We start from the raw sequence: 15,480 nt of genomic DNA, 5'->3' as shown, positions 1-15,480 counted from the left end.
CACACAGTCAACCCTGATGGAGTGGTTTGCAACCAAAGCTTCCTTATGTGGGGAATCACTAGTGGAAGGCAAGCACCATCTTAAGGACCCACAGCTATCCCATCTGTGATCACATCTGTGTCTGGATACAGACAGGAAGTTTCTTTCTAACCTGAAGATGATTGAGAGCTATATGAAGGGTACTCATGAGTAGCATGTGCACTGTGACACCTATCAGCTAGTCTCATATGTAGGAGTGTCTAAAATACAAGTGTGTTGAGGGTGTTTGTACACAAGCTTGGATCGTTGTGGGACTGCTGCTTTTTGAAGGGTGGACCCTGGTGTTCGATGCCATATAAAAAGGGTTCCTCGTTTAGAACAGCCATTGAAAAACCATTAGCGACACCAATTTAGATGCTGTTACTCATGCCACAGCTGTTGAACCTGTTCTGTGCCCATAAACATATCACTATTGGGAACATCCTTCAGCATTTCTTTGTTTTTTTGTTTCATACTTAATACAGCACCCTATAAGCAGCTACCAGCTGCTTAGCAGTATAAATCACTTAGTTGAGAGGATCAGATCATAATGAAACAAGCATTAAAATTAACTCTGACCTGGTGTCAAAAGGAGAACAATCTCAGTGCAGCCATGCCGTTTTAGGAACTGATACCCTAGTGACTGTGGTCAAAGACGTATTGCTTTCAGGCATATCTTGAAAACGTGGTAGTGAAATGACATCAAATCACAAGAAAAGTTTCGGTACATAAATGTCTCAGTGCTCCGAGCAGCATACTTGGAACTGGTGGGTAAGAATCAGTGCCTTGGTGGAGAATTGTTTTCAGCATCTGGAGCATACATGTTTACCACAGTACAACAAAAGAAATTCCCAAACTTTCCAAGTCCTTTTTAGGAATCAGAAAGGCAATGGAAGGTGTGGTTTCTTCCATTATGTGTGCCATCTTTTACCACACTGAGACACATGTGTCACTCCCGAATATAGTTTGACTGAGGCTTTCCTGAAACTCTATCTCTGCCCTTTGAGATGTTAACGAGTATATTTCTGAGGTGCTAAAGAACAAACTTACTAAGCATTACCTCTGAACGGGAGCTGTATACTACTTTAATATGGTGACAGTTGTAGTAGATTGTAAGCCATCTCGACAGAGCCAATACGTTTGAGCCAAGTTCCTGGCTGTCATGGTCAACGGCTCTATTAGGAACTTGATTTGCTCGACCAGAGGGATTCCACTACAATTGAGTTGGAATGGAGCTGTTGGGACTGCATGAATGTCGCTTATTTGACAGTGAAAGTACCTGTCAGACTAATGTTAGTCACGCAAATAAGACAGAAATAGAAACTGGCAGAAAAACACAGAGGGAATGCATCTAATACATCTCATGAGGTGACAGTATTTGTCTGGTGTAAGGAAAAGAATGGCCTTGAAACTACCAGTTTGGGCGAGTTGGATTCGGTTTACATGCTTGTTAGCCATATTTTTTAACTTGCCTTTCAGATTCAGAGTAGACCCTTTTGAAAAGAGAGCAAATACAGATATTACATCACCTCTTCTAAACCTGATATTGTTCCTGGATCTTGGAGTTTTTGCTACCTGGCTATTTGACAATTGCAGCAAGTATCTTAAATTCCCAAGGAGAACGTCGACCAGACAAGCATAGTTCAACAGATGAAAGTATTCTGTGATTGTGGAAAGTGTGGTGTCTGCATCCCTGGCTCTGCTCCCATCACTTACTGTGATACTACTACACTCATTTTAGACTGCACTTAGTGATGTTTTCTAAAGCCTGAAAATGCCAACTTAAACATCTTTGTTATTTCAAGGGATTATCTAGTTAATCATGAGAGGGTTGTTCATAACCTTTCCATTTTGCCCTTAATCCCTAGGCACCCTCCATCTACCAAAGTCTAAAAAGTACATGAAAGCAAATATGGTTTTCTCTCTCTCTCTCTCTCTATATATATATATATATATATATATATTATAGCAATTCGACCCAATGTGCAAGGTGGATCTAAAACCCGTAATCTTGAGTCCTGCATTGCTCCCTTTGATTTTCTGTGATATATGTCCGTTTGTTGCAGGCATGCGCCCATAAATAGCTTCATACCAGATGCTTTGAGGGCAAAGTAATCTTGATAGCAAATCCAACATTTGACTGCCAGGTCTGTTTTGAGTTCCATATGAATTAAACTGTGACCTTGCCCATTTTCTATAAGCCTGTCCTCCCAGCTGAAACACACCATGGACTTAAAGAGAGCTCTTAGCTACTGTATGGATAGTTCTAAAGATTGTTGTCTAATACCTTTGCACAATTGCAAAGAACAAGTCTTTTCCAAACAGGCAATATAAACAATATATTATTGTATTATTGACTTTTGTCATAGGAACCTGTCGATCATTTTGATGAAGTGTGACAACATAGTCTGTGATGGGAATGACATCAGCTTCAGTAGCGACTCCACTGCTCTTTCACCACGGTGCACCTCACTCCTTATTGTCTTTGATTGTGTAATGATTTATTGTTGTAATCTCGCAAATCTATGCAAAATCCGCAGTTGGAGGTTTAAAAGTTATATACCAGAAATTGCAGTACTCCAGAGTTGATATCTTTGTGGTTTCACGTAGAAGACACAGGGAATAGTCTCTGCACCTCAGTGGCCACGTAAGGAAGCTAAAAAAAAAAATGAAGTGAGTGGGCTTCTGTGTGAGTTCCTTTATACATATCCTACATAAAGGCAGGTTCCCAAGCGTGATGAAGAGAAATGAGTAACACCATTTGAAGCTGTGGAAAGCTACCAGGACCGAAGATCTGTGGTTACAGGTAACTAATCTTTCATTTCAGGGTGCTTTTAGTGTCTATGGAAAGGCAGTATGACGCAGAAAGACTGCCACATGTGAATAGCATGGTTACTGTCGCGTGTTGTTCGTGCCATTTTGAGCCAGACTGGCCACACTTTACAAAGATAAACCTGCTTTAGGCTAGGGCTGGCTAAGGGCTGCTTTCAGGACCGCATTCGTTAGACCCGGAGAGCAGTGCACACGTGTTTTCTAAGCCCTGTAGGCACGTACACAGGATTTGCTGCTTTGAAGAATTCGTTCTCTTGTGTTCCTTAAATATTGAGAGTTTTTTTGTGTCCCTTCACAGCTGCCCAGAAAAATTATTACTTTTTCACCAAGATAATTAAAAAATGGTGCTATTCTAAAGTGAACTATTTGACCCCATTATTTTAAACATGAACAGTCTTGCGGAGTCTCGCGCCCTCCATCCCACCACCGCCCATAACCCTCTTACCGCTTGCATGGTTCGACACTATACAGGACATACTGAAGCACCTTCCAGCTCTGTCAGTTTCCAGTCCAGCTCCCGCTGCAAGTACTGACCCCACGTAAAGTAACGGGTTAACCTCTACATGTTGTCAGGCAACACATTATCTTTTGAGGTATAGAATATGGAAGATGTGCTGTAACAATGTCATTATTAATATCAAGTTCTGATAAACACACAACTGTTTTTTTTTTCGTTTTTAGTTCCTTATATTGCTCCCAGCCGAAAACTTGACAACAACAAAGATGATTCTGAGGTGAGCAAAATGTCAATTGACACTTTGTCATTTCTCACAGATTAGCAATATGCTGCGAATAATAGTTAATTTTGGGTCAAATATTGAAAGCATCACTGTCATTCATTACTGGGGTAGAAAGTTTTGGCGACATCTTGGAGTGGTTGTGAACGATACAAGACTAGTGGAAGAGTGTGGCTCAAGGGTTCAAGAAAAGTTTGGCTTGATGTGAATTTCACATCATATTTTCCATATTGGTTCTTGTCTTGGCATTAAATCTCTCTCCCTTCTTTTATCTTTCCCACTCAAATCTTTACTTCTTACTCCTCTTGATCCTTTTGTTTTGGTAATAAATGGGGCGGGACATTAAACTAAAAGAGCGGGACTTGGCCAATCAGACGCAGCTCAGAAGTGCTTTATGATCCGCACTCTTTCATTGAATCTAATGTCTCACTTTGCAGGATATCAAGCCGGTCATTGAAGGGATGGAAGGAATTAAAATCTCTCAGGGCCTTGGCCTGCATGACTTTGATCTAATCAGAGTCATTGGACGAGGAAGCTATGCCAAAGTTCTTTTAGTACGGTTAAAAAAGAATGATCAGATATATGCTATGAAAGTTGTGAAGAAGGAATTAGTCCATGATGATGAGGTAAGGGTTTGAGTACTGTATATCCATTAAGATTTGTATGTGTTTACTTCCACGTTTTGATGTTTCAGTGCTTTGTTCCTCTAAAGGAATTTAAGCATAAAATGCATGCAGCTTCAGACCATTCCATCTCTTTGAAAGGTCTGCTTGCAGCATGTTCTATCCAGTGTTTCTGTTTTTTTGTTTCTATGTCAATGCTGCCTGTTGTTTCTTTGCGGACATTGTCACTTCATTACAACGAAAACTGCTACTGAGTCTGTGTCCGAGTAGGGTCCTAAAAAAAATATTCAGAAAGACCCCCTAGGACCTGTGTTGGGAGAGACATGCTTTCAGGAAGGCACATGTGATGGAAAAAAACCATGTAAATTGCCTGACCTAGCAGTTTATATAGCAGAAGAGGTTACCAAAATATGGGAAGAAAGTCTTTGCATACAGTGGTACAAGACAAAGATGTACAAATTGAAATATTTCTGGTTACATAAAAATCTCAGATGCCCGAGTGATAACCAGTTGAGTGGAAGATTTTGGGCATACTTATGGATAAATGAATGTCAGTAGTACACGGTGACAGGATTGGTGGCTAAGGATGGGCATTGTGACAGAGTATGTCACTACATAGCCAGTGAGTACATAAGGAGTCTTTACATGATGGTCACTGCATCGGAAGTTACTACATCAAGAGTGCTATTATACATTTTTTTAAATGTTTACTTAGAACTACTTAATTAAAGTTAATACTAAATAGAATCAAATTTAAATTTAATGAAGACTAGAGACTCAGCAAATTGTAGGACATGGACTAACTTATGAAGGGCGGGTTCAGTTTCCCTAGCACACGCCCATTTGTGTGGAATATTGCAGAGCAAGATGCCTCCTGGAAGGCAGAGGTGCACTGCTGGCCAGTGAGGACATGCAGGTTGTTGCGCGGGGGACACAGTGGGTAAATTGATCCTGTCTCCCCGTGAGTCGACATATGGAAATCTGTAAAAACCCTAATTTTCCATAGATACAACAGAATATTTTCCCTATCCAGAATGTCGACCATTCTCATTCACTGCCACTTCGTGGGTATGGGTGTTTGTGACGGTATAAGAAACAGGAGTTCCATCCAGTTTGTCTGATAACCTGCCTGTCGTTGAGTTAAACACACTCGTGTGTAATTTGCACCTTTCCTGGCCTCTCACCCTCCTTCCCTCTGATCTCCGCTGTTTGGGCTTGTGTTTTTCTTGTTTTTTGTACCTCTCAACTGAATGGTACTTGTAACTTGCTTCTGCCCTGTACTGAGTTGGAGACATTTTCTGCCTGCTTCTTTGTCTCTTGATGGAACAGGAGAGATTAGTGCACTTTGTGGTGCCATTAGAATTGGGTGCCCAAACCTCTTACCAACGTCTGGGTTTATTATCCGTTCATTTCATCCTACAGGAGTCATCATCTGATTACCTTATTTGTTCCACTATTTTGTTCCTACGTTTCCACAGAGAACTTGCTATCCGGAATAGTCCGTATTTGTCCTGGGCATCATGAGTGTTACACGAGGTCATAAACAGTTCTTGATGCAGTGCACAAGTTCTGGGTTGTTTATTTAACCATAACTGGGAAGTTGTAATTGTTTTTTATTTTGGTTGGGGGGGGCAGGGTTGTAACCATAAATGCTCTTTAATTGTGTTTTTTTTTCAGCCGAGTTTCAGAGGTCTTTTATACATGCATTGTGGTGTTATAAGTAATCCTAACCATAACTTCACTTTGAAAATTTATTTTTGTCAGTGAAATACTTGGAGTTATTTTCCAAGGTTTTTTTTCATTATATTCAAAGTGGGACAGTTTTTTGCACCACAATAATAGCTAACCATTACTGCGTGCACTTTTTGTGTGTGCATCGTAGGAGATGTCTTCAGTCACTGTACACAACTTGAAGTAGTTACCTTAACCAGCTTAACACAATTTTTATACATGTGAAGGAGGGGTTTGCTGAATAACATGTAAAGCCCTGTACCATAACTATATACCTAGGACTATGGGGGTCATTATGGCCCTGGTGGTCACCAGACCGCCAGGGTCACGGTGGTGGTCAGACCGCCGTGGTCTTGGTGGTCCGACTGTCACATTATGACCATTCACTTGGCATGGGCAGTGCAGGGGTCCCCATGCACAGCCCCATCATGCATTCTACTGCCCGGATTACAGGCAGTGGAATGCATGATGGGTGGTACTGCACCTGCTGTACTGCCACATTGCAGCCGGCTCCACTAGGAGGTGTAAATCAGTTGTGTAGTTTGGAGAAACTATGGTTAGCAAAATAGAGACAGTTGGTCCTCAGAGACCTCAGTAGTTGACCACTTGCAGGGGATTGGGTATGGTAATACAATCTTATTGTATGTTAAAAAAAAACCCTCAAAAGTCACTGAGCAAACCAAAGGTTAGATACAGTATTAATATCTATCTTTATTTTTAAAAACTCAGAAATTTACTGAAAAAACAAAGGTAAAAGTGACGTTATGGTTAGGTGAAAATGTCAGTTAAAACCTACTGTTTTAAATTAAAAATCCTCTAAGATGCAAGTTATAGTTGAATAAGCTAACTAGAACGTGTGCCCTTTCCATGCTATGCTTTTGACCTCAAAAAATTGCATCACTTATGATATGTTCAATGACGTTATTGATGGCAAGACGGCTATCATAATTGAAGACAAGACTGAGCATGGTGGGCGCACAAGTTCTAGTTAGCTCAGTGAACTATAAGTAATGAATGTCAGTGTTGTTTAAAATGTTACATTTTAACTTATGTTTTCACCTATCAATCAGTGGTGTGCAATACCAAAAAAACGATTCTCAAAGGTGATGCGGGTGAAAAGGTCCTGTGTGTTTATTTCAAGGGGCTCACAAAATAGACGCGTTTCAGCATCACACCTTCAAATGGGTCTCACAATGACTCTTGATGGTTATCCTTATATTACTTAGTCCTTCCTTAATCTTATTGACCCAACCTCTAGAGCACCCCACATCACCTTTCCAAACATTGGACTGACTTGTTTCATCCTCCATTTTTGCTTCCAAAGATGTTCAACCCATGATTGCTGAAGTAATACTACATTTCAGAGGTCCTTGGGGTGGGGTGAGGGGGCGATGGGGGGCACCACAGTACTCGCAAATGTCAATATCACCAATCAGTTAAAAGGCTAATGTTATGTAAAAACAGCGCATTATAGACAAACGTTATTTTGCCAGGTATTTTAAATCATGACCATCTATAAGGTTCTAAACGGTAGTTCTAAAACAAAATTATTTTTGTTCTTTCTAAAATATTTCTGAAGTGGCATGTGCTGTTCATAAAGAATTTTTATTTATCATGAACGTGATGAAAATCATCTTTTGTACATGAGCCAAGGTCCAAGTTCCTTCAATGTCCTAATAAAGTGACGTGCTGTTCTTAAGAAGTTATTGTTATATAATATGTTTACTGTTAATGGTGCTAAGACCTTAACTTGCGTTAAAAAATCAGCAATTCACTGAGAAAAACAATGTTTAAAGTGATCAGGCATTATGCAGGGGCTTCATCCTACCCTAGGTCTTCCTCTCTCCAGAGTGTCCCCCTTCCAACACATCGTGCTCTCTGCAACACACCTCCAGAATGGGGCAAAAGTCCTTGTCCTGCTAAACAGAGGGGACATAGAGATGTTGCCTCTGCTGTGCACAGAATTGTCTTGTTCTTACCACTTGGTCCCTAATAACGACAGAGCTATGAGACTTATCCTGTATTTCTGCCGTATGCGCATGTTCATTCAACATGACAAATTCAGGATTATGCCTCTGAGTCATCATTTTGTCCCTGAATGCAAGAGATTGGTAAGCATCCATGTTCCAATTCTCCCCACCCACATCCTTTACCTGAGGTCACTGTATCCCACTATTATTTCACGGTCTTATCATTCAGACTGCCAACCCCACAATGTATCTTTGCAAAATCGTTGGCAGTCGTGGCAGCTTTAATGCAGTATATGGGAGTCCATGCATTTCTGGCAAGTAAAAGCAGAGTCCCAAGTGCTGGTTGAGGGCTACCTTCAGGGCACGTTGACTCCCCATCCCCTCCGCCGACACAGCCTATGCTTTACTATCAAAGCCGCAAAGTCACACCTCCCTTGATCCAGAAGTTAACCTTCAAAGTAGTGGCATTGGAGACGACCCACATGAAGGCTTTTCCTCCCACCCTGAGGATTGTGGATATTGAGGAGATGAATCGGAGGTTTCCTACTCCAACACAAATTCCAGTTCTGCACATCTTAAGTCCGCTTGCCCTCATGCACCTTGTTGGTGCATACGCTAGATGGTGCATGAAAGCCCTGCACTGGTGCCTGGGGCAACAGTGACTCAAACATCAGATGAGCCTCATTGATCAGCTGCAGATCCTCCAATCAGGCCATGCAGGTCTGCACTCTCAGGATGGATCTCTACATCTTTATAGTGGATCATTCTTTCAGTTCTGTGCAGGCCCATGCTGCTGTAGTCCCAGATATCCAGTCACTAGGCTGGGGAGCTCATTTGGGCGACATGTCTGCACGAGGCCTCTGGTCTGCATCAGAGCATCAGCATCTACATATAAATTTGACTGTGAGCAAAACAAGGGGGAATTGTCCTGGTGGGGGCTCAGCTAGAAGTTTCTCTCATTGTAAAGACAGATATTCTGAGTCATTTCCCTCTAGAAGAACATAAATAGCAACTGCATCCCGTGACAGAGGTCATCTCCTGCAGATTGGGGTGTCCATACATGGATCGCTTCGTCACACCCTGTTCAAGAAATGTCCTCAGTTTTGTTTCATATAATAACTTCTCTAGAGTTAACAGGGGTATCTCTTGAGGTTCCGCAGTAATCAGGACCCGCTGCACGCTTTGCCACTCATTCTATTGATGTCAAAAGTTCTGCTGTAGTATTGGGCAAGATGATCCTGATCCTTTGATTAGTCAAGAAGGATCTGGTATGCCAGTCTGTTCACACTCTAAATTCGGCCATATCTTCTTCTCATGGACACAGTGGACCTCCTCTCCCAGAAGGATGGCCTGATCCTTCAACCTTACCACAAAAACTGGGGTTACTTCTGTAGAAAATGTATAATGCCAGTTAGCCCTTTTGTCTTCCTGATGAAGTTGCAGCTGTTATCTTGGTGGCCAGAAAATGTTACAAAGTCCATCAATGAAGGTTTCTGTAACAAATGTGTTCCATTTTGCAAGCCGGAATGCTTACAAACGTTATCTGTGACATTTAAATGTAAATATTTTCAGGAGGAAAATATTTGGGATTTGTTAACAAATAGAACTAGTAATCAGAAGATTCAGGAAAAGTTGCCAAGTGTGAAACAGATTACATTGGAAAGGGTGATACAGATTGCAAACAGGATAGAAAATGCATTTAAATTTATGGTTGAATTAAATTATAAAGGCAAAGTTAGAAGGGGAAGAGATAGTATGGTGGTGAAAATTGTTCAGAAAAATAAGCGTGAAACGATATCAGACATGCGAAGTACTGAAGTAAGTGCTAAGATAGTGTACAACCGAAGTGCTTCAGATGTTGAAGTATAAAGCAGCATCTGGCAACATTACAGAATGGCCCAGCTATAAATGTCCTTTCTTACTTCAAGAAACTGAGGTGTGTTCTTAGTGTTTGCAAGGTTAATCTAATTGAAGTCAAGAGTATGAATACTGTGCTTGAGAACAATAAAGAAGGGCAGATGCTTAATAATCCCCCTGGTTCACCCAAAGCCTTCCACAAGGGGGCAGTCGCCCCTTGTTCTTTTTTGTAATGCTTTTTTTGTGGGGCCTTCAACCATATTTCGCTGCCTAATTACCTAACTTTCAGAATAGCAAGCAATGACTGGGCCTCGTTACAGGTGTGAAAACAGTGAGGATGGAAGCTGCTGATTTTATGCACAAAGGAAGAGCAGGGGTATCCTCTGACACTCCCACCGAAGATGAACAGACTGCAAGCCCCTCTTAAAAGATAGTGGTAAATACCAGACTTCTGCATGTCTAAATAGTATATAAATAATTGATGTTACTATTACCCAATTTGTGGCAATCAATTTACCCACTTTGGAAGGATGAAAGGCTAAACCTGTATGAACAAAAAGTGAACAGAATAAATGCTGTGTTCTGACATTGGCTTAAAGTCAGAACATTCTTGTGATCATTCTGCTTAACTCACATGATCTTATTATGTTTATAGAAGAGGATTTACATGCGGTTGTAATTGCCAGCATTGTGCACTCTGATCTGTGTGTAACTTGTACAGCACATGGGGTCACCAGAGAGACCGGCAGCAAGATGGCAGCACTCTGCTGAGACTGCCGGCCGGAGGTGAAAATCCTTCATTAATCGTAGACTTTGTGGGCCATCCAGGTCTCTGAAATATGTGACTGTAAGCAGACTACAGGCTGCAATGGAATCAGCCTCCCTTGTGTGACTGCTGGTGTGGTGCAGACATACTGCTGGCCGCGGGGTGCGGCCTGAACTAAGAGGCAGCGGCTGTACCACCAGGCTGAGCCATCAGCCGCACGAAGGGCCTATCTGATCTGTGTGCCTGACGCCCTCTCCTGCGCTACGGCCAGAGATGCGGGACTGCGGAAGGGGCACAGGTGAGGAGGTGGGGCCGCCTGGATCGGAGCAATGCTGACTCTGTCTCACCGATAAGGAGCACGGTCTGAGCCTGCCTTTGCCGCTGAGGGAGCGATGCATGCCTGGGTCGGGACTGGGCCCTGCCTTGCTGTGCCTGCCCGTTGCCTGGCGATTGGCACTGACTGGGCCGGGATGCAGGTCTGCTGCGCTGGGGAGGGTGACCGAATGAGGGCTACCAGGGCTGGCTGGATGACGTATGTGCTAGCTCAGTGGAGGCCCTCACTGCAGGACTGTAGGATCACGGCGCAGCCACCCCTGCCACTGATGCTAGTGCCCGCTAGTCCTGAACCGGGCAGGCCCATGCGCGGCAGATATTGTGCATGAGTGCACCTGAGTAAGCGGTGCCGGGCGCGGTGCTTGGGTTCAACTGGCTGCCTGCTGGGCCATACATTTATGAGGAAGCCCGTGCTGCATGGTTGGACAGAAATAATTTGGAAAAAATTGGACGCTGGCATTGACTTACGTTGGAAGGGCTCCTGTCTCCTAGCTCCATTGGCTGCGACTAATCTACTTAGTCAGTAGGTTCCACATTGGGAATAACTGCTGGTGAGCGCTTACTTATTGTATCTGGCCAGTGATAGACATGAAGCATCCCCCTCGCATTTGACATACTGCTCTCCATATGCTGAACTATTTTCCTGGGTACTGAGGGCGAGATGAGGCCTGCCCGAAGAGTGGGGAGTGCCAGGGCCTGGACAGTGCCTGGGAAGCCTGAGAACTGTGGCCCTCAAACGGTGCGCCTCAGCCCACATGGGGCATCACTTTCTTACTATTGCACTTGACTCTCTCGGACTTTGCTGAAGTTCATCATCAGGTGCTCCCTCAGCCTGTTCGTGCCCCTTCTGAATGTACAGGGAATGGCGGGCTGATGGGGTACGGGATGACCGGTGGGCTCACCAGAGAGGGGGAGTCGGATTCCATTCTGGTAACTGGTGAGGGTGCCTGATACACCTATATTAGGATCTTGGGTGCCTGCTCCGCCTGAGCTGGGAGCGGAATAGCAGGTGACAACTTAGATCCACAAGACAGTGCGCACTTGGGCTACAAAGATGGGGAAGAGAGACGCAAGGCAAACTAAACTCTCCTTCGATAATCATCATCAAGCACACACTATGGAATCACGCAACAAGTGGTGCAAGTGTTGCGCCCTGCGGTTGCGGATAAACCTGCGCCATCTCATGTATTTGGATTTAAAACGGGGCCTGACAACAATTGATAAAATAGACCTTCTCACTGACCGTGTTGACGGTTAAAAGAAAAGGTTGACAAATATGGTGACTGCTTAGATCAGTTAGCGCGCTGAACGTCCGACGCAGATGATGCCCACTGTACAGACAGGAAAAAGCTTTTGCACATGGAGAAGTCCTAGAAGTAATACAAAATAAGAATGAAAACCTCGAAGCATACTCCAGTCTGAATAATTTGCGCATACTAGGTGTACCGGAATCAACTGCAATGGGCAGAATGGAGGACTTCATCGAGAACATGCTGCGAGCACTGGTGACGTTTTTCCTCATTTTCAGTGGAGCAGGCACACTGGCCTCTCAGCCGCAGACTGCCCCCCTAGGGCCCCGCCTCACCCCATTATTGCACAAGTCTTTAATTATCGAGATCGAGACACAGCACTGCGCCTTGCAATACAGCAGGTCTGAGATCTCAATATTTCCAGATTTCACTGTGTCGGTGGAGACGGCGTGCAAAGAAAGAGCTCTTCAAAGCACGGTTGGAAAGTACTCACTGCTATATCTGGCAGAGCTGTGCGTCACTCACATCGGTAAAACCTCCATCTTCACGGATCCCAAAAAGGGCACCAAATTCACCAAGACTTCCTGTCAAAATCTGATAACATATCGGAGGTCGAGACGACCGTGATGATTCACGTCTTAGTGACACAGATTAACAGTGCTGTAAAAAAAAACTGATGATCAGGAATGACCTGCTTGACTGGGTCTGATACTGTGATTCAATGATTCCCCACCCCCTGAGCTTGTCTGCCTATTATCACCATTGCCTGAGGCTGGGAGAGATGAAGGGTGGAAGACATGCAACACTCCTTACATGAATATCACTGGGCTGCTGTATAGTCCTGACTGGTGTGCTGTTTGCCTCCAATGTATGGTACCCCCCCATCAATGGAGATTGGATGCCCCTACTGGCGTTTTCTCTGGCCACCCAGCTGCTGTGCTGTGGGGAGAGTCTATCTTCCTGGACGGCTTCTTGGGATGAGTCCCACTATTGACAATGTTTTCCTATGGACAGGGATGTTGGGTGGCCAAAGAGGGTGGTTGATGGGAAGTTATTGTTTTCAAAGTTATGGGTTTTCAAAGATAACATTTAGCTGTTGAATGTATTCATTGTTTTCACCTCTGATGTCACTCAACACATAGAACTCACTTCCCGTATGTGTGTGCGCACGGCAGGAACTCAGTATATTTGCAATCTTTACAAACACTGTGAATGCATCACATTAAGGTCTTAACATGGAATATTCACGGTTTCAAATACTTCTGCAAAACACTCCTGTCTTCGCACATCTTCAGCGACACGCTATAAATATCTGCTTCCTTCAACAGTTACATCTCACTACAAATACACAGAAGCCATTGCGCTCAGGCTGGGTTTGGAGAATGACATGCAGCCTACTACTCCAACTATGGTCATGGGGTAGTGATCCTTATCAGAAGAGACTACCGTGGCACACATGCCGAGAAATTTGCAACATACAAGGCAGACTTGTCATACTCTCGAGTTTTGCTACATCACACTGTCACTCTTATTTCTGTATATGGCCCTATTATCGACGACCCCCAATTCTTTATTGATGTTTGTTGTTTAACTGGAACAGTAGGCCCTGGGGCGATCCTGTTGGGGGGGGGGGGAGTTTAACATAGTGCTGCACCTTTACTTAGACAGGTCTAGTACCACTAGACACTTTCACCCCCCAGGCAGCAGCGGCATGAGCCGGTGGATCCGGTGGCATGTAAGATATGGGCATGGAACGGACTCCAACACTGAGCACTCCTTGAGCACCTTTTTGCTCCTGCAGTGCCTCTTCTTGATCATCCTGCATTTCCTGTCACTGCCGACCCAGTTACGCACACCAGGCTGCGCAAATTGAACCTGACATCTGTGAATGACATTTACCCCAAAGACACCTTTATTGCATTACATCAGGCTCTACCGGAACATGGTACAAACCTCCTTGATGTGTTCACATACTATTAATTTTGGGCAGCACATAGAGCGTTATATTGTACATTTCCTGAGGCTCCCCCTATGTTCCAGGCACTTCAGATGACACTGACCAATCCATCCCTTGCCAACTGATAATGCGGCTTTACGCGTAAATGCAGGCCGCAGCACCAGTTTGCACCTCAAAAAGTAAGATGGTGTGGGATGTCAGCCCTTACAGATGAACAGTGGCGATATTGCTGCATGCAGACAATGCAGACAATGCAGACACGTACGCATTCCCCCAACTACAGGCTTTGCCTTATCCATTTCAAATCTATACACCGATTACACTTCACCCCCATGCGCCTACTCCACCTGGGCCTGGTTGTGGATGCAGGCTGCCTACAGTGCTCCCTTCGCACTGCCAATTTCTTACATCTTGCCTGGAATTGCCCCAGCATCTTTTATTATTGGACTGAAAAATTTGCTAGAATTCAAGACATTACGGGGCACCGACTTGAGCGCACTCGTATGGTAGCGTTGTTGTGATATGTTAAAGACGTTCCCACTGAGGCTTGTCAATTAAGAGCGATTCTTTTACTGCTTGCTAAGCGTAGGGTATTGATGCAACAGAGCACACGGTGGGCCACTTGTAGCAGACTGGCTTGCTGATGCTGCATACTGTCAGGAGCAGCTTGCGCCGTATTGGGATCTTATGCCTCGAACATCTCGTTCCAGAGATATTTGGCTTCCCCTTGAGCGATACCTGCATGCGCAACCCGTCACAGCAGATGCTCAGTGACATATTGTAAATGCTGTGCCCTTGACTAAATTAACGGTGATGTTGACAGATTTTGCCCTTTGCGCGGTCGTGGTGATTGGGCTTTGTAACTTTGCTTGACAGACCTTTGCATCCCTTTCGTTTTGGACAACTCCATTGGCTCATGCGCATGGGAGTGACTACTCTATATTCCCCTCCCCACATTTTCGTTCTTTTCCAATACATCTGCCTTCTCTACGCTTGTCAATATTCTCTTCAAAGAATCATTACCTTGCAACATCCATAATATAGGTTTATTTATATGCATAATGTTGTTAGAGATAGCTATATCTCCATGTTGTACTCCGCTGTATTTTTTGTTTTAAAGAACAACACAATTTTAAAGAAAAAAAACTTGCACAGCACTGTTTAAGATCCCATTAGGGGCATTTCAGCTTTTCATCCTTTTGATATTTATAACATGGGTATCACTGAGTCATGGGTATCATTTACAGTAGTACAAATTAGCAATATATACTTGACCAAATACCATATAAACACAAGTTACTATATATTTGGTAATGGGAAAAAAACAACAAAGGTATCCATGGATGGTACTTACAATAGCTATAGGCAGGAGCACATAAAACAAGTCTCAAAAGTACTGACAGGAA

At 43.7% G+C, this 15,480-nt stretch overlaps 1 protein-coding gene across 4 annotated transcripts in view; it reads left to right on the top strand.

Moving 5' to 3' along the window:
- Positions 1–15,480, top strand: part of PRKCZ (protein kinase C zeta) — a 604,208-nt gene that overhangs the window by 433,611 nt on the left and 155,117 nt on the right. For all 4 annotated transcript variants that reach the window (XM_069240998.1, XM_069241001.1, XM_069241000.1 and 1 more), the window contains 2 exons: positions 3,532–3,584; positions 4,025–4,213. In XM_069240998.1, coding sequence (XP_069097099.1) covers positions 3,532–3,584; positions 4,025–4,213 — 242 coding nt within the window. The remainder of the gene's footprint in view (positions 1–3,531; positions 3,585–4,024; positions 4,214–15,480) is intronic.

Source organism: Pleurodeles waltl, chromosome 6 (assembly GCF_031143425.1).
Source record: "Pleurodeles waltl isolate 20211129_DDA chromosome 6, aPleWal1.hap1.20221129, whole genome shotgun sequence".
In the NCBI taxonomy this organism is placed as follows: Eukaryota; Metazoa; Chordata; class Amphibia; order Caudata; family Salamandridae; genus Pleurodeles; species Pleurodeles waltl.
This window is presented reverse-complemented; position numbering and strand designations above follow the sequence as displayed.